Genomic DNA, 24,590 nt, shown 5'->3' on the forward strand with positions numbered 1-24,590 from the left:
ATATAAGATTACTCCTGCTTATAAAGCGACTCCCGCGTATAAGGCAACTCCCACATATAAGACGACCCCTGACTTTTGAGAAGATTTTCTTGGGTGAAAAAGTAGTCTTATATGCCAGAAAATATGGTAGCTATACCTAGAGGGGGAAAAGATCAGCAAGCCTGCACTATCTCTTCTTCCCATTAGGGAATAAAGGCTTCTCTCTGAGAAACATCATATTAGATTTAGGTCCTGGAGACAAGAGCTTGATCTCTCTTAATCCCTTTTCCTGTATTATAAATCAAAGTACAGGTAAAAATTGGGGTCATGGAACTGGGTCTTACTCAATCTCATTGTGCAGCTGCTCAGACTTTAAGATCAGCAGTGGAGGCCCTCCTCTCAATCCCACCTCCTTCACAAGCGAGGTTAGTGGGGACAAGGGAGAGGGCCTTCTCGATAGTGGACCCCCAGCTCTGGAATGCTTTCCCCAAGGAAATAAGACAAGCGCCCACCTTGCTAACCTTCAGGAAGGAGCTAAAAATGGTTATTTAAGCAAACCTTTGAAAATGGCTCGACTACATTGGAAGCCATCAGACACAGGAATGGTGATATACACTTAGATTGTTTTTACGGGACTATGAGTTTAAATTGCTCTGTCATTGTGAATTTTAGCTTCACAACAAATAGTTTTTAAACTGTTACTTATTAATACTTATGGTATTTCAAATGGAAATAAATGATAAATTGATTATTTTTATTGTTGTTTCTCATGTATGCTCACAATTTTGTATTATTACTTGTAAGCTGCCCCAAGTCCCTTCAGGGAGAGGAGGCAGGGTATAAATAATAACATACTATTGTTGTTATTATTAATGTAGGAAGCTTAAGGATTTTAAAGCCTTTGTCCTCTACGCAACTGGTGATCTTCTTGTTTTGCAGTCATGTGTTATTGCACTAACATATGAACTAATGCATACATTCCTCTGAATCTAATTTCCTGATGGTGTCATCAGCAACAAGAAATACTCTGTTAAAATCATGAGAAAGGAAACAAAGAATACTGAGTGAAAATAAAGGAGTTTAAAGACAGATTTCTCATGGAAGGCCCACTCTTTGAAATTGCCCGAGTGGATGTGGCTGCTTCCTTTGGCCAACAGCACTGAACATGTCCATTTTTCCAGACATAGGAAGGTGGGAAGCCAAGCAAGAAGTCCAGATTTGAGGAGTGTCCTTTTTCAGTGGGCAGCAAAGTTAGAAGTAGAGAAAAAGCCTAGTCTCTGATGTAGGTGGTCATCAACTATCACAAATCAGCTTTGGACAAACTAACAGTGCTCCAGACAAAGTAAACTCACCAGCGCCTCCTCCCTGGAGAAACTTGAGGGCTGTATAGATGCAGATCGTCTGAAGCAGGATATGCCAGCCAGAGTCTTGGGTGAGCTCATTCACTGGAAGATGGGAGACAAGAGTTAGTCCAAAAGCCCCTGAGTTTTCCTGGGCCTCTTTAGCTTAGCCTAGCCTGCTTATACTTCCAATGTCTTCTCAGTACCCTTTATGTCACAGATCAATAATGATGTCTCTTTATAGTCCTCTCCCATGGGAATTGTAGAAAGCATCTAGTTTCCTGGATAGGAATTTTGTCATGTATATCTAAGTACCCAAGATGACAAGGACACAGGGGAAGGTGTTTTTAACAACAGAAGAGACTACATAGCACATCCAAAATGCCGCTAATAAAAGAATGGATGCGATCAGCCAACACAAGACAGGCCAAACATGAGATTAAATAACATCAGAAAATTATTTGTTTATGCATGCAATTTCTACTTTTCTTAACAAAAAATCCAATCTTTTGAGAATTATATAAATAAGGATGATAAATAAGATGTACAACTGCATAATTGAGGAAATTTTTATGATATATGAAACATACAGAGACAGAAAATTTGTTTTTGGTTGTTGGGTACTAGGAGAAGAACAGAAGTCAACACCTTTTTTTTCCTTTCTTTTTTTCTCTGTTTCCTTCTCACACACGTTCTTATGTTTTTATGTTTATTTTGTGTAATAATTAATAAAATGCCTGAAAAAAATTATTGCGACAGTATTACTCCTATATAATAACTGGAGGGAAGAGGAGATCCAGTTTACACAGAAATTGAAAAATCTTGTTTCTGCACACTGCCAAAAGACAATCAGCTCACCATAATACCACAAGCACCCCCAGATTACCTCAAGAGACCTTTATGGGTATTGGGAGAAGGTGGCATTCAAACACAAAGGTAAGCATTGAGAAGTGACCTTCCTTTCTGTTGACTTGTTTGCTGGAAAGCAACTGGCTGAGAGATGTTTTTCTTTCACACCCTTCCCCCAAGTCTACTCCGTTCCCAGTTCACAGCCTTCCCACCCCGAGCGAAACAGCTGAATAAGCCACCAACACAAATTGGAATGCCAGCGTTGCATGGATTCTCACCCTGTGGGCAACAAAGGCAAACGTTTAAGCCCAAATTGTCTGATGTGGCCTCTTTGAAAGCATCAACAAGACAAGGCAGAAGCTTAGGACAGAATAGTTCAAGGCCCTCTGCCATGTCAAAAGCAGCCTGTGAGTCTGGACTTTCATGTTGCTTCCAGCACGATGCCCCCCATTGAAACACCCCAGATGGCATGGAAGGGTTCTCTGCATTTCCACAGTTGTAAGCAGCACAGTTGTAAGGAGCCCCCGGTGGCGCAGTGGGTTAAAGCCCTGTGCTGGCAGGACTGAAGACCGACAGGTCGCAGGTTCGAATCCTGGGAGAGGCGGATGAGCTCCCTCTATCGGCTCCAGCTCCTCATGCGGGGACAAGAGAGAAGCCTCCCACAAGGATGACAAAACATCAGAAATCATCCGGGCGTCCCCTGGGCAATGTCCTTGCAGACGGCTAATTCTCTCACAACAGGAGCCGTTGCTCCTGACACGACAAAAAAAAAAAAAAAAAAAAGCAGCACCATAAGACCGAGTGAGAAGACTCTCTTAGAGGTACTTCCTACTGTTACTCTGCCCTCAGGTGCAACTCCCCACATCTGAAAGAATATTTAAAGTTTGATCAGCTTGCGTACATGGAAGGAAAGGGATTTTAATTTTGTTCTTTGTTCCAGAAAGCACAATATTCTGGGCCTATCATACATAAAGCTCTTGGACCAGATCTTTGTAGCACCAAGGACTTCACCAGAGATGGAGTCAACATATTCAGGATTCAGTTCTGGGTTCCACTCTTCCAACATGCCACCAGCCCCACCCTTTCCTTCTCTCAAGTGCGGGCTCCTGGTAGGGCAAATCTGTCTGGGGCGGGGGGGGGGGGGAGGGCATCTATAATTTAGGAGTGTGGAGGAGGTACCCTTGTGAGCCAGCCCTGTCCATAGGCAGAGTGAACTACCTCTGATGGCAGGCACTTGGGTCTGCTTCTGTTCCTAAGAATTCTCTGGCTGTTCTCTTTGTTGGAGAATAGATGTTTGTTCTCACCCAACTAAACAAATCAGGTACAAGAAAAGCATGGTGGTGTGTGCGTGTGTGTGCATGTGTGTGTGTGTTAGGAGCAACTTGAGAAACTGCAAGTCACTTCTGGTGTGAGAGAATTGGCCATCTGCAAGGACGTTGCCCAGGGGATGCCTGGATGTTTTATAATCTTATAGGCTTCTCTCATGTCCCCACATGAGAAGCTGGAGCTGACAGATGGGAGCTCACCCCGCTCCCCAGAGTCAAACCTTTCAGTCACCAGTCCTGCCAGCACAAGGGTTTAACCCATTGTGCCACCAGGGGCTCCTATGGCAGTGGTGAACACAATTTCATTATCAATTTTTTTATCATTTATCCAAAATGCTTGGGAGTGGAATTGCTTTGGATTTTAGATTTTTAGAGATTTTGGAATTCCTGTATTTGCATGTACATAGGTACATATTTGCAAATATATTGAATATGGGGCCCAAGTTAAAATATGAAATATATTTATGTTTCGTATATGCCGTATGCACATATCCTGGAGGTAAACAATAGTTTGCAGAAATTTTCTGCATGAAACAAAGTGTGTGGACATCCAATCCACAAAAAGCAAATATGACACTATCTCAGTCACCCGTGTGAACAATTTTAGAATATTCTGGATTTCTGGAAAAGGAATGCCCAAGCTGAACATATCCACATTTGTTGTTGTTCAAGGTTACCTAGTGTGTTTCCATGGCAAAACAGGAAATCAAACCCTGGTCTCTAGAGTCATAGTCCAATGCGCAAACCCCTACACTATCCTGACTGTCACACAAATACAGAGAAAGAAGAAAAAATATTCTGCATTCCTCCTGGCATTGGTAGATAGGTAGGTATATAGATAGAATTGTTGATATTATATTAACATTATTTCAGTGGTCCAAATGCAACTGCTAGTCACAATTACAGGAATCCCTGTAGGATTCACTGTTGACTTTTCATACACTTGAGGGCTCCCTGGTGGCACAGCGGGTTAAACCACTGAGCTGCTGAACTTGCTGACCAAAAGGTCAGTGGCTCAAATCTGGGGAGTGGGATGAACTCCCATTGTTAGCCCCAGCTTCTGCCAACATAGCAGTTCAAAAACATACAAATATGAGTAGATCAATAGGTACTGCTCCGGCAAGAAGGTAACAGTGGTCCATGCAGTCATGCCGGCCACATGACCTTGAAGACGATTGCGGACAACGCTGGCTCTTCTGCTTAGAAATGGAGATGAGCACCAACCCTCCAGAGTCGGACACAACTAGACTTAATGTCAGGGGAAACATTTACCTTTACCTTTATCATACAGTATTTGATTCAATAGAGCTGCTCTAGTTGAGCAATTGGACATGAGACTTAATTTTTATGAACGTTGCCCTTGGAGCCCCTTGTACATACATGTATTTTTGTATACCAACCATTTATTTACCAGATGACAATATGCACTCTAGTATAAAACCGTCTAACTGTAGGACAGTGGCTGCTTCCTCTACATAGGACTTTCCTCTGCACATCTCATTACCTATCTCTCAGGAGTGATGGGCTGATGCTGGGTTTTGGGTTTTTTTTTTGTTTTTTTTTGTCTTTTGGAGGTCCCCCCCGCATACCTCTGTACTGCTCCTACCAAAGAGCCCCTCACTTTCTTTAACTTGGAAAGACACCGGAGGAGTCTCCTTGCTGCCTTTATTCTCTTTCAAGGAACCTCACAGCAACAAAGATCCCACCCTCCCCAACCCCCTACTGGGCTGCTGGGAGACCAGGCCAGGCACACAAAGGCTCCTTGTTTGCTCCTCGCCAGCGGCACTTTGCTGGGTAATCCTAACTGGCAGGGTGGGTGACCCCATCTGGGAGGGCCCCTCCTTTGCCTTTCATTCTTTCTACAGGGTGCAGGGAGGGAGGATCTCCTCTTCTTCCCACCCCACCCCAACTTGCTTGGTTGAAGGTGTTAGTCCACCCTCTTGCTGAACACAGGTAGGAATTAATACTCTTGCATGTGAAGAAAGATACACACCCTTGAGACCACAGGGGTGGAAGAAGAGATGAGGATACCTGGTGCTTGACCTAATACCCAATACTCATTTTGCATATCTCAGATTGAGTACTTCTCTATTTTTAAAGAAATTTTCTACAGAGAAAGCATCACTCAATGAGGGAAGATCCAAACTGAAGAGAAGCGAGACTCAAAGACAGTGAGACACTTTAGGCCACAAAGAGAGGATAAAACAGAAATAGGATTTCATCCCAGTTGTGCCATGGAATCATGTGACTCTCCAGATCAGTGTTTCTCAACCTTCCTAATGCCAAGACCCCTTAATACAGTTCCTCGTGTTGTGGTGACCCCCAACCATAAAATTATTTTCGTTGCTGCTTCATAACTGTAATTTTGCTACTGTCAATCACTGGAGCCAATTTGGCACAAATATCTGATATACCCAAATTTGAACACTGGTGGGGTTGAAGGATTTTGTCTTTTGGAAGTTGTAGTTGCTGGCATTTATAGTAAACCTATAATCAGAGAGCATTCTGAACTCCACCAATGATGGAATTGAACCAAACTTGGCACACAGAGCTCCCATGACCAGCAGAAAATACTGGAAGTGTTTCATGGGCATTGACCTTGAGTTTTGGAGTTGTAGTTCACCTACATCCAGAGAGACTGTGGACTCAAACAGTGATGATTTGGACCAAACTTGGCATGAATACTCAATATGGCCAAATGTGAACACCGGTGGAGTTTGTGGAAAATAGACCTTGACATTTGGGAGTTGTAGTTGCTGGGATTTATAGTTCACCTGCAATCAAAGAGCATTCTGAACCCCACCAATGATAGAATTGGGCCAAACTTCCCACACAGAACCCCCATGGCCAACAGAAAATACTGTGTTTTCTGATGGTCTTTGGTGATTCCTCTGACATGCCCTCATGACCCCTCCAGGAGTCCCAACCCCCAGGTTGAGCAACACTGCTCCAGATGATACTGAACTCCATATCCAAGAAGCCACACTCCACATGGGTCGTGGCAAGGGATGATAAATAGCAACCCAGGAACATGTATAGATCTCCTCCTGTCCCACAACAAAGGGTTCCTAGTGTTGCAAGTCAAAAGGCACTGTGATATTTTAAGTTTGTTTCCTCCTTGATTTTCCTTTCCTGAAAAGAAATAGGCAGAAATGGCCATGTAACATGAGAGTAACAAACTGAAGATGACAATCTCATCATGCACATGGAAATGCCATCAATGAGACTAGGCATGACCAAAGCTTGATCTAAACTTATTGCATCATCAAAGTCTCATCTCAAGTTCAAGTCTCACCACTCCACCAATTTCATTGCACCTTTTTACATAGAAAAGAGGGACAAAGGGAAAGGGAAAAGCTTGAAATACACAAAACCAGACTTTGGTGATCATGTGCAGAGCTTGGGAAAGTTACTCTTCTGGACATACTACTGCTGAATTCTAGGAGCAGTAGTCTAAAAAGTAACTCCTGTCGGACAGGTGGCGCTTCCAAATGAGTTTTGACTATGTAATCACCCTGCATATTCACAAAAGCTTCACAGAGGTCCAGACATCCTGTATTTTTCTGCCAAGACACTAAGGAAACATGTACAACCAACACTGTAACTCCCCCATAGCATGGGACTTTGCAGGTACAGAGGTAAAACCAGGAGGTTACTACATACAGCAGCAACAGGCACACCAAATATAATTGGATTAGGCCGGGACATAAAAAACAGATCAGTTCTCTGCAAGGTGACATGAGGAAGGTTTCATAAAATTGGAAAACTCATTTGAAAAGTTCATGAACTAATTATTATAATGTCACAGGTCCAAATAGCATTTCCCAGGCCTCAGAACTCTTTACAAACTGTAATTCTCCCACCTACCTCAACATGTCGAATAAGGGGTCAGTATAACTCATTGTTAACAGCCAGGAGCATAAATAATGCGCTTTTAAAAGGATTAGATAAAATATGAAGGCAAGGTGAATATTTTATAGGACATTAATGGCTATTGGAGTCCCCGGTGGTGCAGCGGGTTAAGTCACTGAGCTGCTAAACTTGCAGCAGTTTGAATCCAGGGAGCAGAGTGAGCTCCCACTGTTAGCCCCAGCTTCTGCCAACCTAGCAGTTCAAAAACATACAAATGTGAGTAGATCAATAGGTACTGCTCCAGTGAGAAGGTAATGGTGCTCCATGAAGTCATGCCGGATCTTGGCATCCTTTACGGACGACGCCAGCTCTTCGGCTTGGAAATGGAGATGAGCACCACCCCCTAAAGTTGGATTCGACTACACTTATTGTCAAAGGGAAATCTTTATCTTTTACTAATTAAAAGCATTACGAGTTTAAAAGCAATTTCATTTTGAGGAAGAGTATACTTTCACCAATCAGGCTTATGGGATTATAATAAAGATAGCATCCCAATTACTGCCTGGTGGCAAAGACAGCATTGTTATATTAGAGCAGATGGTGAGAACCACTGGACCCTCCTAACATTTTGAACTTCAGTACCCCTCAGCTCAACCCAGCAGAATCAGTGGTAAGGGATTCTGAGAGTTGAAATCCAACAATTACCACCCCTAGATTAGAGGAACCATTGGCCTGACCCAGCATGGCTATTCTTCTTAAGAACTATAGTAAAATGGCAGACACAGAACTGGGCAAAACAACTGCCAGATGTGCTTAGGTTTCCCCAACCTGGTCCTCTCCAAAAATGCTTGGACTAAGGCTACCAGCATCCCTAGCCAGACAAGATCAGTGATGGACACTGTAATTTATTCCAAAAACATCTGGTGGGTCTCCATTTGGGAACTGCTGGCTAAGACTTATGCCAGGTAAATGATATGGCTGCAATGTGGATGAGGCAGCCTCTCCCAGGTGGGATGGAGAAAAAGGGTCTTATTTGCCCAGCAGCTGCTTAGCATGAAAGGGAAGCCCTCTCCACTCCCAGCTCCATTCCCATTAAGACATTTCGTATGCAATTCGCAATTCTGTGCCTCCCGCCTGTAATGACTCCTTTGTAAAGTCTAAAAGTCAGGGCTGAAAGGCAGGTCCGGAGCCCATCCTCTCCTATTCAGGCACCTCTCAATAGCTGCCCTGAGCTGGCACCCGCACCGCCCACCAGGGCATGGGAACCTGGCACACACCAGCGGCTTCTGCTGACAAAGGGAGGGCCTTCCCCCCACCCCCGAAACACACACACATACCCCAAAAGCTCAACAGAGAGTTAGACTGGGAGTAAGCAGGATGGGAGGTCACGGCAAGGCTCAGGACAGAACATGCTGGCAAGGAGATCTAAGAAGGCCACTCAATCCTCCAGGTCTCCACAGACAAAAGCCCTCCTCTTTACCCCATGCATACAATGAGATGGCATCTCAAACCTTGCCTTTGCAGATTCAGTTCTAAATGCAGAGAAATTTCATGGCCCCTGTCCCTTACTCCTCCCCACTGTTGAAAATGCATACAATATCACTGGGAGGGAGGCAGGAGAGTGGCTAGGTATTTTACATGGATCCTGGAGATGGAGCGGCTTGGATAGCAGAGAAACAAAGTGTAGATTTTAGGCCAGAGTAAGTCTAGTAAGACTTGGTTAAAATATTTGTCTCTGAAGAACAAGAGGAAAGAAAGGTGGACATCCAAGAGGAGGGAAAGGAGAACTGTTTCACCGTGTCGTGGTGAGGGGGCTTGCGTGTTCCGATGAACCTGTGGGCACAACAACTGGAGTCGTGCACTCCCAGGAGTGGCCGCGGGGGAGGTCCCAGACCAAGCACAGTCCGAAGACCCAAAGACCTCAACGGCGGAGCAGGCGGAGGATAACATGGCACATGTTACAACGGCTGCGAAGGCGGAAGAAGGCTGCAACAGACTGAGAAGCCATGGTCATTGTGTTAAACTACATCACCAATGGAACCTCACTCTGTGAAGCACTGACCTCCACACATTAAAAAAACCCACGCACAGGCGTCTTCCAAAGAAAATAAAAACCAAGCAACCAAAGCCCCATGGCGATCAGCGAGTGGCGACGGGGGCAGGACTGTGAAATCTGGAAGCCCCTAGTCACAGACTGGCACATGGACAGTGGGTACGGACTCAGTCGTTCTACCTCAAGGTCCGAGGCAGTTGAGTAGTTCGGCAGCTGTATCCGCGACTGAGCAGCCCTTTTTAGGACCCACTCTGCTCACCCCACACGGGGAGGGGGCTAGAAAAGGTGCCCTAAACATAGTCTGCCTCACTTATCCCTGACTGGACTGCCGCGTCCAGTGGGGTCACCACCCTGCGGCCAAAAAAGAAAAATGAACTTCGGTACGTGGAACGTATGGACACTGATGGACAACAGTGACAGTGAACGCCCCGAACGCAGAACTGCCATCATCGCAAGGGAGCTGGGACGCTTCAACATCGACATAGCAGCCCTTCAGGAGACCTGGAGAGCAGGAGAGGGACAGCTGAAGGAAGAAAAAGGAGGCTACACCTTCTTCTGGAAGGGACTGCCCGAAGAAGACCAAAGAATGCACGGAGTTGGCTTCGCCATCAGAAATGATCTGATGAAACATCTGTCCGAAGCACCCACTGGCATCAACGAACGACTCTCCACCCTCCGAATTGATCTTGCCAAAAACCAACGGGCAACCATCATAAGTGCCTATGCACCAACACTAGACGCTGATGAAGACATCAAAGAGAAATTCTACTATCAGCTGGACACTGTCCTATCGGGGATACCTAAGGAGGACAAAATCATTCTCCTGGGGGACTTCAATGCAAGAGTCAGGCGAGACTTCGACCTGTGGCCAGGCATCATAGGAAAAGACGGGGTTGGAAACAGCAACTCGAATGGCATCCTGCTTCTCACCAAATGTGCGGAGCACAACCCTGTCATCACCAACACGCTTTTCCGCCAGAAAAACAAGTTCAAGACATCATGGAAGCACCCCCGGTCAAAGCATTGGCACCTCTTAGACTATGTAATCACACGTGCCAGAGACCGCCGTGACGTACTCCTCACAAGAGCCATGACAGGTGCTGATGACTGCTGGACCGACCACAGGCTAATCCGATCCACGATGGCTATCAAGATTGCCCCCAAGCGCAGACTCCAAGGAAGAAAGACAAGGCGCAAAATGAACACCCAAGCCCTTCAGGAGCCCTCCAGGCGAGCCCATCTCCAAACAGCACTCAAGGACCATCTACCCACAGTACACCCCGAAAATGTCGAGGAACATTTGAACAAACTGAAGACCTCCATCATCCAAGCCTGCGAAGAAACTATTGGATACCAAGCCAAGAAACATCAAGACTGGTTTGACGAAAATGACATCGAGATCCAACAGCTAATCGACAAGAAAAGGAAAGCCTTCCAAGCATGGCAGAGAGACATCAACTGTGCTGCTAAGAAAAAGATCTACACCAGTGCAAAAGCTGAGGTCCAAAGAAGGACAAGAGAACTCAAGAACATCTGGTGGACAAAGAAGGCTGAAGAAATCCAACACCTGGCAGATACCCATAATGCTCAAGGATTTTTCAAAGCCACAAAGGTCATCTATGGGCCAAGAAACCATGGCATACAGCCTCTACGCTCATCAGACGGAACCAAACTCCTGAAGGACCAAAACTCAATTGCACTACGTTGGAAAGAACACTACCAAAGCCTCCTAAACCGCAGCTCCAGTGTGGCCGAAGAGGTCCTCTCACAAATCCCGCAACAACAAACCAGGGATGAGCTTGCAGCACTGCCTAGTTTGGAAGAAGTCAGCAATGCCATCAGTCAACAAAAGAACAACAAAGCCAGCGGACCGGATGGGATCCCTGCTGAAATCTTTAAAGAGGGAGGACCTGCGCTGACACACCAACTCCACCAACTCATAGAAAAAGTGTGGGTGACCGAGAAAATCCCAGCAGACTTCAAGGATGCCACCATCATCACCCTCTTCAAAAAAGGGGAAAGAACAGACTGCGGAAACTATCGAGGTATCTCCCTTCTAACCTCTGCTGGAAAAATCCTCGCAAGAATCCTTGCAAACCGCCTTCTGCCCCTCTCAGAAGACACCCTCCCAGAATCCCAGAACGGCTTCCGCCCCTCCAGAGGAACTGTGGACATGATCTTCACTGCACGACAGCTCCAAGAAAAATGCAGGGAACAAAACCAACCTCTGTACATGGCATTCATCGACCTTGCAAAGGCATTCGACACAGTGAATCGCAGCGCTCTCTGGACCATCCTCCAAAAAATCGGGTGCCCAAGCAAATTTGTGAACATCCTGCGGCTCCTCCACGATGACATGATGGCAACAGTCTTGGACAGCAATGGCTCCCAAAGTGACCCATTTAAGGTGGAATCGGGTGTCAAACAAGGATGTGTTATTGCCCCAACTTTATTCTCCATCTTCATCGCTATGATACTTCACCTTGTTGATGGGAAGCTTCCCACCGGAGTGGAAATCATCTATCGGACAGACGGCAAGCTATTTAACCTCAGCAGACTGAAAGCCAAAACCAAGGTCACAACAACATCTGTTATAGAACTCCAGTACGCTGATGACAATGTCGTCTGTGCGCATACAGAAGAAGATCTACAAGCCACTCTCAACACCTTTGCAGAAGAATACACAAAGCTTGGCCTGTCACTGAACATCGAGAAAACCAAAGTGCTGTTCCAGCAGTCACCAGCCGCCCCCTCTCCAATGCCAGAGATACAGCTTAATGGTGTAACATTAGAAAATGTCGACCATTTCCGCTACCTTGGCAGCCACCTCTCCAACAAAGTCAACATCGACGCCGAAATACAACACCGCCTGAGCTCTGCAAGTGCAGCATTTTCCCGAATGAAGCAGAGAGTGTTTGAGGACCGGGACATCCGTAGGGATACTAAGGTGCTTGTCTATAAAGCTATTGTCCTCCCAACCCTGCTATATGCCTGTGAGACGTGGACTGTCTACAGACGTCACATGCAGCTCCTGGAACGATTCCATCAGCGCTGCCTCTGGAAAATCCTGCAAATCTCCTGGGAAGACAAGCGGACAAACGTCAGCGTGCTGGAGGAAGCAAAGACCACCAGCATTGAAGCAATGGTCCTCCAACATCAACTCCGCTGGACAGGCCACGTTGTCCGGATGCCTGACCACCGTCTCCCAAAGCAGTTGCTCTACTCCGAACTCAAGAATGGAAAACGGAATGTTGGTGGACAGGAAAAGAGATTTAAAGATGGGCTCAAAGCCAACCTTAAAAACTCTGGCATAGACACTGAGAACTGGGAGGCCCTGGCCCTTGAGCGCTCCAGCTGGAGGTCAGCTGTGACCAGCAGTGCTGCAGAATTCGAGGAGGCACGAGTGGAGGGTGAAAGAGAGAAACGTGCCAGGAGGAAGGCGCGTCAAGCCAACCCCGACCGGGACCGCCTTCCACCTGGAAACCAATGCCCTCACTGCGGAAGAAGATGCAGAGCAAGAATAGGGCTCCACAGCCACATGCGGACCCACAAGGAAACCCATGATGGAAGACCATCTTATTCGTCCAACGAGGGATCGCCTAAGTAAGTAAGTAAAACAAGAACCTAGAATGACAGGCATCCAACTACACATTGCAGATAGGAATTGTGAGTGTGTGATATTTTGATACATCAGAGTGCAGGCTATGTGAAATGGCTCTCCCTTTCTTCCAGACGGAGAATTCTACGCACAACCAATCAAAAAGCATATTTTCATTCTTATAAATTTTTTATAAAAAAAAGAAAGCAGGTGGAGGAAGCAGCATTAAGACGGAGGAATGCCGCAAGGAAGACACTGCTGTGTGGATCCCTGTTACAATCCATGAACATGGCAGGGCAGCTGTAAGATAAGACCAGATAGGTTCATACATCATAAATGGAAATGTTTCCTTTCTTGATTACACTAAGGAAATAGCTTGACGATTCTGGGAGTTGTAACCCAAACAGTAACCTTTCCAAGCCCTGGTGTGTGTATGTGCATGCACAAGATGTATTTTACTTTTCTACAAAGGTTAAAAAAAATCCCACAAAGGAGCATTAATTACAAAAGTGACACACACCCTCTTTCTGAGGTGATACAACTGAATGCCATACCACAGTTTACTGCCTTGCTTTGGTGTTTTTGTTTGTTTGGGGTTGTTTTTTTGTTTTGTTTTTTTTTTTTTGTTGCAACGTGTGGGGTGCCTCCAATAGACCAGAACAATAGGGAACAATATAGCAGGGGGGTACAATCTATTCAACAATTCAGTATTGCTCAGGGGTTCCACACCAAAACAAAACAAGAAATCATGTGTAAAGCACCTGGTTCTGGTATAAACAACTATTCTCTCCCACATGAGTTGTTTCTTTCCTACATGAGAGAATCACATTTCAATTCCAGATTAGGAATGTGCTTAAAAACCGCTCCTCCTCTTGCTGCTGTATCATTTCAATAGGCAAAGATCTGCAGCTCCAACATCTCAGAATCAGGGTCATTCTCTCTCCTTCACACCACATGGGTCGGCAACCCTGAATCCTCAGACTATAGTGAACAGGCCAAACTCTTGCCAGCACTCGATAAGGGACACACATATAAATGACCCTGTGGGTGCATACGTGTCTTCAAGTCACTTGTCAACCTGTGGTGACCCCCATGAATGTTTTCATAGAGCTTTTCTTAGGAAAGGAATTCTTTGTTCCTTAATTCCTTCCTCTGAAATGTAGCCTGCAACACTGGGTATTTCTTAGTGGTCCCCATCAAAGTACTAACCAGGGCTGCTCAGCTTCCAAGATCAAACAGATGCCTTTGAGGATTTTAGACTACATGCACTTTACATGTGCATAAGTGCCTTTTTAGATGGGGCACTGAGGACAAAAAATCTCCCACCAACCAATAGCTGTCAAGTGCCAGGACAAGTCTCTCTCTTGCTTTCTGCTAGAGAGGGGAGAGTAGTGGTTGGGGGTGGGGCACTTCAGACCATGAAGACCTGGATGCTCTGGGTTCCTGGGGAAAAGAAAGGACCCAGGATTCATGTATCCCAATGCTTCATTTCCTCCCCCTCAGCCAAGTGAGACTAGCTGATTCTCTATGAATTTTCTTCTCCCTCCTTCTGCTGACAAGAACAGCATCAGGTGCACCCATAAGGTTTGACTGCTGCTGCGCAATGAAGGAGTGTCTCCTATGTACCAAGAAGGAAGTCAAACACCCTAGGATAGCCATTTTCCAACCTAGCTCTCCAGATATTTCAGACTTCTGCTTCCAGAAGCTCCAGCCAGCCATATCAATAGTCAGGAATCCTAGGAATTGAGTTTCCAAACATTCAAAGGATAAAATTTTAAGAACCCCTGTCTGAAGAAAGTTTAAACAGAGGCAGAGAGAGGAGGGAGTTGTATATCTTGTAGAATATCTTAAAATTATATGGACTCAATCAGAAAGGATTCCGGACTTCCAATTATTTAGCAAGCAAGAAACAAAGAAGCTCCTCCAACCATCCCCACCACTGGTTTTAAGGGCTTCTTTCACCTTCTGCTTTTAACAATGAGAGTTTAACATGCACTGCTCAAAAATACAAGATGCAGATGAAGGCCCAGCAGATGTTCTATTTGGCTCTAGGATCATAAGGCAAGTAGCTCTCAGAGAATCCCACTTGGCTTGCTGGTTGATCTCCTGAATCAATCCATCCGTTTGTTATATACGGTACCTATTTTTACCAATTCTTGTATAAGGTTGCCCTCTGCTGGCTCATTCAGAATATTTGTGAAAAACACAGTACATTATTCAGGTGCCACCTGCTTTCATCCTAAAACTCCTAGGTGAGAAATCCCAGCATCCACATTTGGTCTTCCCCTATTAATTCCTAGGTCTCTGCTAGTGGCAATGCAAATCACCCATTCTTCTTACCAATGTTCTTGTAGTAGATTGGAACAAAGACGTTGATGGCTCGCTCCAGCCCCATCAGCAGCAGGCAGACAAACACCAGCCCCTGTAGCGGGAGGTTCCCTCGTGGCCACATATAACGCAGAAGGAAACGGATCTTCCGGCCCAGATTCTTCCAAGTGGAGCCACGCTGCCTGGCATCTGGAAGAAGGGGCTGAGATACAGAAAGAGAAGTCCATTGAGGAGGAGGAGTAATGCCTTTTTCATAGGAGCGCTAGAAATATTTGAGAAGGTTGGCACAGAAAATGGGATATGACTCTGATATGGTACATGAGCAGAGCTGATAGTGGCATTTGGGGAAAAGGGCTGGGCAGAAACTGAAGAGGAGTAGGAAAATATTTGTGCATCTCAAAAAATGACATAACAAACATTCAAGAAAATTGGCAGAAAGAAAACTAATTTCAGATTCATATGGTTTCAGGGTTATGTCTAATGTTCATGAACAACGGAATGAAAAAGTGTGCAAAACCTGGACCTTTTAAAAATAGAGTGTAGATATATTCGCAAACAATCCCCTGATCTCCCAAGAAATCAGATAACAATAATAATAAAAACTTTATTCCATGATATCGCCCCAGGGGGGACTCAGGGCAGATTCCAACATACAACGACAAACATTCAATGTCTCCATAAAGCAAACAAGTACCAACATTATAACCCCCCAAAGCCCCAAATATTAAAATAACATTAAAATCTAACATCAATAAATTAAAACAATCATAATCAAACAAGAATTATACAATTATGTAAAATCTGAATGTAAAACATTCACATTAATTTACAAAAGCCAACTATCGTTCACAAAATTCTGTAGGTTGGTTTTATGGCCAGAGTGGTTGTATGGCCAATGACGGTTACTGGGCTAGCATAGACTAGAGAAGCCCAAGTACAAAACAGTTCTCAGATGCCAAACACAGTCGGACCTCCATATTTGCAATTTAACTTTTGCAGATTTGATTTTATGTTTTGAATAACATGTTCTGTCTAGGAATCTCTAGCTCCTCCAATTCAACTCTGGTCAACTTTCATCCAAATACAGAATCATGCTGGAGGACTAGACATTCCTAGAGAGAACAGTCTCCACGAATGTGTGTGGCCAAATTCTGGTAGAAGTTAACTACAGAATTGTGCTGGAGGACCTGGAAATTGCTACAGCCCTCAAGCAAAATAAATAGTGTAATATTTGTGGTTTTCCCACTGTTACATGGGCCCTGCATCCCTAATCCCCATGAAATTGCAGGGCATACTGCAGTTATTAGATATGCTACAATATTAGATAAGCTAGTTATTAAATAAATTGATGCAATTTACAGATGAGACCAAGTCAATTCTAACACAACAAATCTCCTTAAAAAACCTCTAAAAAGCAATTTTAAAAAGAAACAAAAGTAAGCAAATTTCAATAATAATAATAATTTGTTTGTTTGTTTGTTTGTTCAAAACAGGCTTCACCAATTCTAAAAAGACTATTTAGTTACAGTATATCTGGGTATCCACTATCAAAATTATGGAAGCTATTTAACATCACCCTGATTGCTAACCCTGACAAAGATCCGGAGGAGGTGGATTCAAGGCTTCAATTATGCAATCTCAATTATTACCTTGTCCATAAGCTATTTAGGGATTCACATCACAAATTCTCTTATGATAGTGATTATCCCAGTTAATCAGAAACTTTTAAAAATCTATATTGAAGAGTGTAAGATCTTAGAAAAAAAATCTACTGGGTTGAGCACATATGCCATATGAATATCTTACCCAAGTTCACTTATCTTTTTCAAACAACCACAATGAACATACCCATGTCTCCCTTAAGATTACAAGAATCAATAACAATTTGTTATGCAGACATTGGATAACCTATAAAAATGTTGCACTAAAATATGGTAATTTCATTTTGACTGGAACATCTTGATTGAATTAATGAAATAACTCATCAAAATATATACTTTCAAAGCACTTTACTAATTTTACTGATTTATGATAGAAAAAATGAAATGTCCTATGTAAAGATCTTTTATCTATATTGCTATACACTGAAATGATAGAAATAGCAAGAAGATGGAAGTACTTACAAGATTTGTCTATGAATCCCTGTTTAGATCTTGACCCTTACATTACGAAGAAACTGACACACAAATTTCATCACAGGTGAACGAACTGAAAACACTTTTGTACTTACATGACATCTTGTTTATAACACATACGACACAAGTAAATTCTAGACATGGTTCATTGTTGAACCACATGATATTGTGGAAGGTACCCTGAAGATTAATTTTGGATACTGCTTTTTATAGCAATTGCCTGATTATAATGGTTGATACACATTTTAGTACCTCAAATCTTAGACCTATTTCTGGGTATAGTTGACCGGCTGATTTAAAAAAATGGCAGCAATTTCTCCCTATCAGCTCTAGTGTTTGAGATATCAAACATATGCCATCTACATATGCACGAGACTGCAGAGCAACTGAGAGCGGTTCCAAACAGCAGAAAAGTCTGTACCGACTCAAGATTTCAAAAAACCAGGTCTGGGTGGACTGTAGTCCGCACACCAGCCCCAAAAGCCCGAGCTTTCCGAGGGGGATATCTAGATGTCTTCCGGGTACATTTCAAGACACCCCGCCCCCAAACACAAAAAAAGACTGTAAAAAAATAAAACTACTCACCATTAAACTCCTGCCAGACCTCTTCTAGCACGTAGAAATGATATGCCAGGAGAATGAGGTTTGGGGAGACAGTCCAGAAAGCAACCATAGTGGGTTAGACCCATGTCTTTCAGGAAGACCCGGATCAAATCCACTATCAAATTACTTCAGGACAAAACAGGGGTTTCCTGCTTTGTCTCAAATGCATTCGTTTTTATGTGGGGTGTTGTTTGGATGCCTCATGTAGAAACGCAGATCTTAACAGATCCCATCACTGTTCCTTTTGAAACAGAGAATGTGGTTACTTGCCCTTATGTAGAAATTTACTGGTAAAATCAGACACTTGAATAATAAACCCTATAAATTGAAGGGGTTTATTTTTGCAGAAGGGTTTGATTTGTTCATCATGTGGCAAGCATAAGAAAGACTTCTGCAATTTCATACCTGCCTTTGTAGACTTGTTCTGTAACAGATTTAATCACTATGGACAGTGTTAGTCATCCTGCACAGCACTGCTTTCATAATCCTGAAATTTCAATGTCTAATCAGATCTTAGTTTTGTATTTGGTTTTGTATGACTTATTTTTTCCTATTATAAAACTTAATTTTAAAAAACCACTGAAAATACATTTTGCTTGATATGAACGATCAAAAAATGGACTGTAGTTGAAATCTGACCTTGCATGCTCTTCCCTACTTTTCGTTTAACATCCTACCTCTGTTCATGTCCAGCGTTTATTTTTAAAGTTTTTAACTACTACATTTGGCCCAGCCATAGGCTTTTAAATCTCTATGTGTTTTGTCTATATGTTAGTTATATTAATTGTATTGTTTATTTGCTTATTGTTTGTTGTTTTTATTGATGTGTTGTTGGGCTTGGCCTCATGTAAGCTGCTCCAAGTCCCTTGGGGAGATAATGGCGGGGTATAAATAAAGTTGTTGTTGTTGTTGTTATTATTATTATTATTATTATTATTATTATTATTCCCTTCCCAACCCTAAATCCACACAGCCAAGGAGCCTGTATACTTTACACAGTATACTTTTATAAGATACTTGTAAACTGGAAGATTACCTAAAATGACAGAAGTTAAAGGAAAATTTGCTGTGGGATGATTAAAATAGATAGCTTGGACTAAAGTTTTATAAAGTTCATTATGAATTCTTCTTATGGAGTGTATCAAAGGTCTGTCTATCACTGAGGCTGGATACAGATGTAATAACTCAGCATTGTGGCTTACTGTGCTACCTCTAGGAATTATAGAAGGTGTTTTTCCTACTTTTAAAGTAACTTTCTAGTCTTTTTAACTCATAAAAGACACTCTAAATTAAAAAAAATGTCTAATAGTTAGGAGCTCCTATGTACCACATAATTTCTTGTCCCTTCTAATAACAAGCAAAATTTAAGTACACTTTGCAAACTATTTTTTTAATCACTAGATCATGCAAAATGAGATCCTGTGAAAATCTATATAAAATCTGCATATTTATATAGATTTCAGAACTCAGCTTTTCCTTCTAGAGAAACTGAACGTCTGTGTCTATGTGAAACTTTTTATCTCATAGTGAGCATGTTAAGCGAGTGAAGTACAATACCTCTCTGCCATCAAAGCCAGCTCAAGACAATTTGTTGTTTTGAATTAGTGCAGAAAATGAAACTTCTTGTCTATCTGTTAAGTTAAATAATACTGAAGCCACCCATGCTGTTTTGGTCCAGAGGAAAGAAATGTCTTTAGTACATATTTCCATTTGCTACTTGGTCAAAATACAATAATAGCATATTATATAACTGCTGTCCTTCTGTGACATTCAGAGTCTGCCAAAGTGGCTACTTCATTCTATCTAACAGCAGGACTATTCCAGTCCAATATACCCTGCTCCTGTTTGGCTGCTTTTGGCTACGGCTTCCCACCCAGACTTACTCCAATACTAAAAGTGAATCAATAGAATGGGAATGGCTTATTTAAAATAAGGTTTAAAGTAGCCAAGGGCACTGAAGAAAGTACAGGTTTTGTATCTCTCCACAGCACACTTCACATTGAGATAAACACTAGGTATATTATGACACCTGCTTTACAGACAAAACCATGTTTGCTTAGTAAACATATGCTTATCTAGCTTGACTTCTCTTACAATAGTTCTGAATGTTTTCAAACATTGTTCTCAACCTTTCAAAACTCCAACTGGTGCCAAGACCTGCATGACAAGTTAAAGTCAACAGTTTTTTCCTCTCAGCAATTTGACTACACCTGGCAAAATGTTTTACACAACTGAACCAACCTAACCTTCTGGTTTCTAAAGCCACACCTTCTGTGAAGTCTCCCCTACAATCTAGCACAAGATCAAAACAGCTGCTCCACCCTATAAATTTTGTTCTTTTCCTTTCTTCCATAGCCGAGTGAAGCTACTCAGACTCCTGCATGTTTCATTGGGGGGGGGGTTCTGTTGTTTTTCCAATACTGAACTATTTTTCCCTCATTGCAGTTCCATGACCAGAAAATACGTCCCTCCTGGCTTTATACAGCTGTAAAAAATATTTACAGTACTAGCAGAAAATCTGTGTCCAATCCACCCTCCTAATACAGTTGAATTGCACGTTTTGAGTTGATGGGAAAATTAATTGTAAACACAGTAAAAAGCCACTGCATTAAACACCTTAAAGTGGATGGTATGTAATACCATATGTTTGATTCTTGGCCTGTGTGTACAAGTCTGATTGGCAGATTTGCAGAATTTCTCTTAGTGGTCTCCTGCTTTCTCACTACTGGATAACATTTTAACTAAGGGTACATGTACACCATAGAATTAATGCAATTTGACACCACTTTAATTGCCATGGCTCAGACTATGGAAACATGGGAGTTGTAGTTTACAGAGTCTTGAGACTTCTCAGTCAATAAGTGGTGGTGCCTCACCAAACTACATATCCCATGACTCTGTAGTATTGAGCCATGGCAGTTAAAGTGGTGTCAAACTGCATTCGTTCCACAGTATAGAGTCCCCTTAAGTTTCAGGCTGTCTTTCTAGCACCCAGCACCTGCTGTGCTCCAAAGCAATGGGCTTTTTATTTTGTCAAAAGAGAGACAGAAAAGGGAGGAGAAAGAGAGAGAGAGAAAAAAACCAAAACAATGGTATTCTTACTCTCAGTGTCATTTCTCTCTCGGGCCTTCAGGATGGAGCACACATTTCAGTACTAGAGGGATATTGCTGAACAAAGGCCTTGTGTTGAACAAACTCTGCATTCCCACTGCATGCAGTGGCTGATAGCAGTATAGGGAGCTTTAATGCACTGATGGAGCTACATATCTACTAATAGAGCCTGGGAAACTATCACTCCTTAAACAGGAGCCCATATTAGTCCCCATCTACAGTGACCACTTAATGCAGTTTGAAGCTAGTTCCAAACTGCAGTAGCCAGACAACTAACACCCACAAAAGTGTGCAAAAGATAGCTCATAATGAGGCACAGGGCTCTGTGGTTTGTGTAATCCTCATTCGGGCCTCAAACTGGATCCAGGATTTCCTATATAATCATCAGGACTTTGAAAACACTTTCTGTGATACTGTTTTGAAACTGCATCAAAAGGTTAGTGTAGATGGGCCCTTATATTCACATCAATTCTAGGCTTTGTGTTCTGATTCTGGTTAGATTTTTGTGTGGTGAAATGTTGTGCTATCTTAAAAAAGGCAGCTATGATAAGGAGAGAAACAACCATTTCCAAGCTCTGATTTTGACTGAGTGGCATCCCTGGTGGCATTAGGACACATATAGAATGATAGAGTTGAAAGAGACCTCGTGGGCCATCCAGTCCAACCCCCTGCCAAGAAGCAGGAAAATTGCATTCAAAGCACCCCCAATAGATGGCCACCCAGACTTTGTTTAAAAGCTTCCAAAGAAGGAGCCTCCATGATACTACGATTTTATTTGGTAACAAATGTTTTTATATTGTTTAATTAATGGCTTATGTATTTTATGTATTTTATGTATTTTAATGGTTTGATGATTTGTTTAATGATTATTGTATTAATTGTTCATGTAACGGCATCGAATTGCTGCCTATGTAAGCTGTCCTGAGTCCCCCTTCTGGGGTAGAGAAGAGACAGGATATAACTACCATAAATAAATAAATAAATAAATAAATAATAATACTCCAGGGCAGAGAGTTCCACTGCTGAATGACTCTCACAGTCAGGAAGTTCTTCCTCATGTTCAGATGGAATCTCCTTTCTTGTAGTTTGAAGCCATTGTTCCGCGTCCTAGTCTCCAGGGCAGCAGAAAACAAGTTTGCTCCCTCCTCCCTATGACTTCCTCTCATATATTTATACATGGCTATCATGTCTCCTCTTTGCCTTCTCTTCTTCAGGCTAAACATGCCCAGCTCTTTAAGCTGCTCCTCATAGGGCTTGTTCATGGTAATTGAAAGATCAGGCAAATTTGAGAACTAAGACAGACAATAGAAATAAGTCAGAATAGAACAGGGATATTATATTAAGATACTGGGAAACTTCATATAGATCAGGCAAGGGCAAACTATTGGGTGTTAGGAATTGTGGGAGTTGAAATCCAAAACACCGGGTGGCCCGAAGTTTTCCCATGCCTGGTATAGATAATATATGATATTTCATATAGATGTCGTCAAACCCACCTGAGTGTTTTCCACATCGCGCTCATCCTCATTGATCAGCAGCATGTAAGGTTTCCGGGGCAACCCAGGGGCCTTTATTCCCAAAGCAAAGAGGGCAAAGGTGCTGAAGTATCGAAGGAACCACAAACTGAATTGGACCTGAGGGAGTGAAGCACAGGTTAGTCGCATTTTTATAGCAGCAGCAGCAGCACACCTCGCTTTCCCTCACTCTGTCCCACCCACTTCCAATCTCTGGGTGCATCTACACCAAGGGTCCTCATACTAAGGCCCGAGGGCTGAATACGGCCCTCGCTCAGGGTCAACATAAGTCTGAAATTACTTGAAAGCACACAACAACAACAACAACAACAACAACAACAACCCTATCTCATCAGCCAAAACAGGCCCACACTTCCCATTGAAATACTAGTAACTTTATATTTGTTAAAATTGTTCTTCATTTTAATTATTGTATTGTTTTCAAGTGTTTTTGCATTACAAATAAGATATGTGCAGCGTGCATAGGAATTCATTCATTTTTTTTCAAATTATAATCTGGCCCTCCAACAGTTTGAAGGACTGTGACCTGGCCCTCTGTTTATAAAGTTTGTGGACCCCTGATCTACATTGTGGAATGAATGCAGTTTGAAACCACTTCAGCCTCTCCGGCTCAATGCTATGGAGTCATGGCAGATGCAGTTTGCTGAGGCACTAGCACTTTGGAAGAGAAGACTAAAGACCCTGTAAAACTCCAACTCCCATAACTCCATACCACTGGGCCATGGTGGTTAAACCTAGGTTACAAATCCCACCTCTATTTTCAGACAGAATTAGATATTAGCCTTTTCTTGACCATTCTGTGATGACTAGAGTTTGCTTCCTGTTGACTCTTGGAGCCTCTTCCTGTTCAGGGGCCTGCTGCTGCAATAGGTGGCCCCAGGTCATGTGACATAGAGGGGCGGAGTCAAACACTTTGGGACTGCTGCAAAAGGGAGTTGTGCATACCAAGGTGGTCAGTGCCTTGTGTCTAGCATCACTAATCAGAGGTGTGTCTCTACAGTCTACAGCAGGCAAGGGCAAATTTGGGCCCTCCAGGGGTTTTGGACTTCAACTCCCACCATTCCTATCAGCCTCAGGCTCCTTCCTTTTCCCCCTCAGCCACTTAAGCGGCTGAGGGGGAAAAAGGAAAGGGCCTGAGGCTGTTAGGAATGGTGGGAGTTGTAGTCCAAAACCCCTGGAGGGCCCAAGTTTGCCCATACCTGGTCTACACTGTAGAAGTAATGTGGTTTGACATTACTGTGACTGCCCTGGCACAATGCTATGGAATCCTGGGAGTTGTAGTTTCACAAGGTCTTGAGCCTTCTCTGGTGCCTCCCCAAACTACAAATCCCATCCTTCCATAGCATTGAGCCATGGGAATCTAAGGTCCCTTCTACACTGTCATATTATGCAGATTATCATAGCAGATAATCCTCGTTATCTGCTTTGTACTGGATGATAGGAGTCTACACTGACATATACCATATATACTCAAGTATAAGCTGAGTTTCCTTTTTTAAGGTTGAAAAAGCCCCCTTCGGCTTATACTCGAGTCAAGGTTTATTATTATTACATTTATTATTCTACTCTTTGTTATTATTATTATTATTATTATTATTATTATTAGAAACACAACAAGATGAGTCCACAGCAAACAAGGTCACTATGCTGGCTGTTGTATTGGATCACACGTCGGACACTTCCTAATGATGTATCGGCAAATAATGTGTGCAGATCCCAGTAGGGTGGCCTTTTGCAGCTGACAGATGGTAATCTTGTCAGCGTCGATTGTGTTTAAGTGCAGGCCAAGGTCTTTAGGCACTGCACCCATTGTGCCGATCACTGGGCCACATTATTATTATTATTATTACATTTACATTATTTTACTCTGTTATTATTATTA

The 24,590-nt window shown here is 43.0% G+C and overlaps 1 protein-coding gene across 1 annotated transcript in view; it reads right to left on the reverse strand.

Moving 5' to 3' along the window:
• ABCB6 (ATP binding cassette subfamily B member 6 (LAN blood group)) overlaps window positions 1-24,590 on the reverse strand; it is a 58,181-nt gene that overhangs the window by 24,555 nt on the left and 9,036 nt on the right. The window contains exons 3-5 of the mRNA XM_060773143.2: window positions 22,670-22,807; window positions 15,337-15,526; window positions 1,332-1,424 (exon numbers count right to left, since the gene is read on the reverse strand). Coding sequence (XP_060629126.2) covers window positions 1,332-1,424; window positions 15,337-15,526; window positions 22,670-22,807 — 421 coding nt within the window. The remainder of the gene's footprint in view (window positions 1-1,331; window positions 1,425-15,336; window positions 15,527-22,669; window positions 22,808-24,590) is intronic.

Source organism: Anolis sagrei, chromosome 1, assembly GCF_037176765.1.
Source record: "Anolis sagrei isolate rAnoSag1 chromosome 1, rAnoSag1.mat, whole genome shotgun sequence".
NCBI classification, from domain to species: domain Eukaryota; kingdom Metazoa; phylum Chordata; class Lepidosauria; order Squamata; family Dactyloidae; genus Anolis; species Anolis sagrei.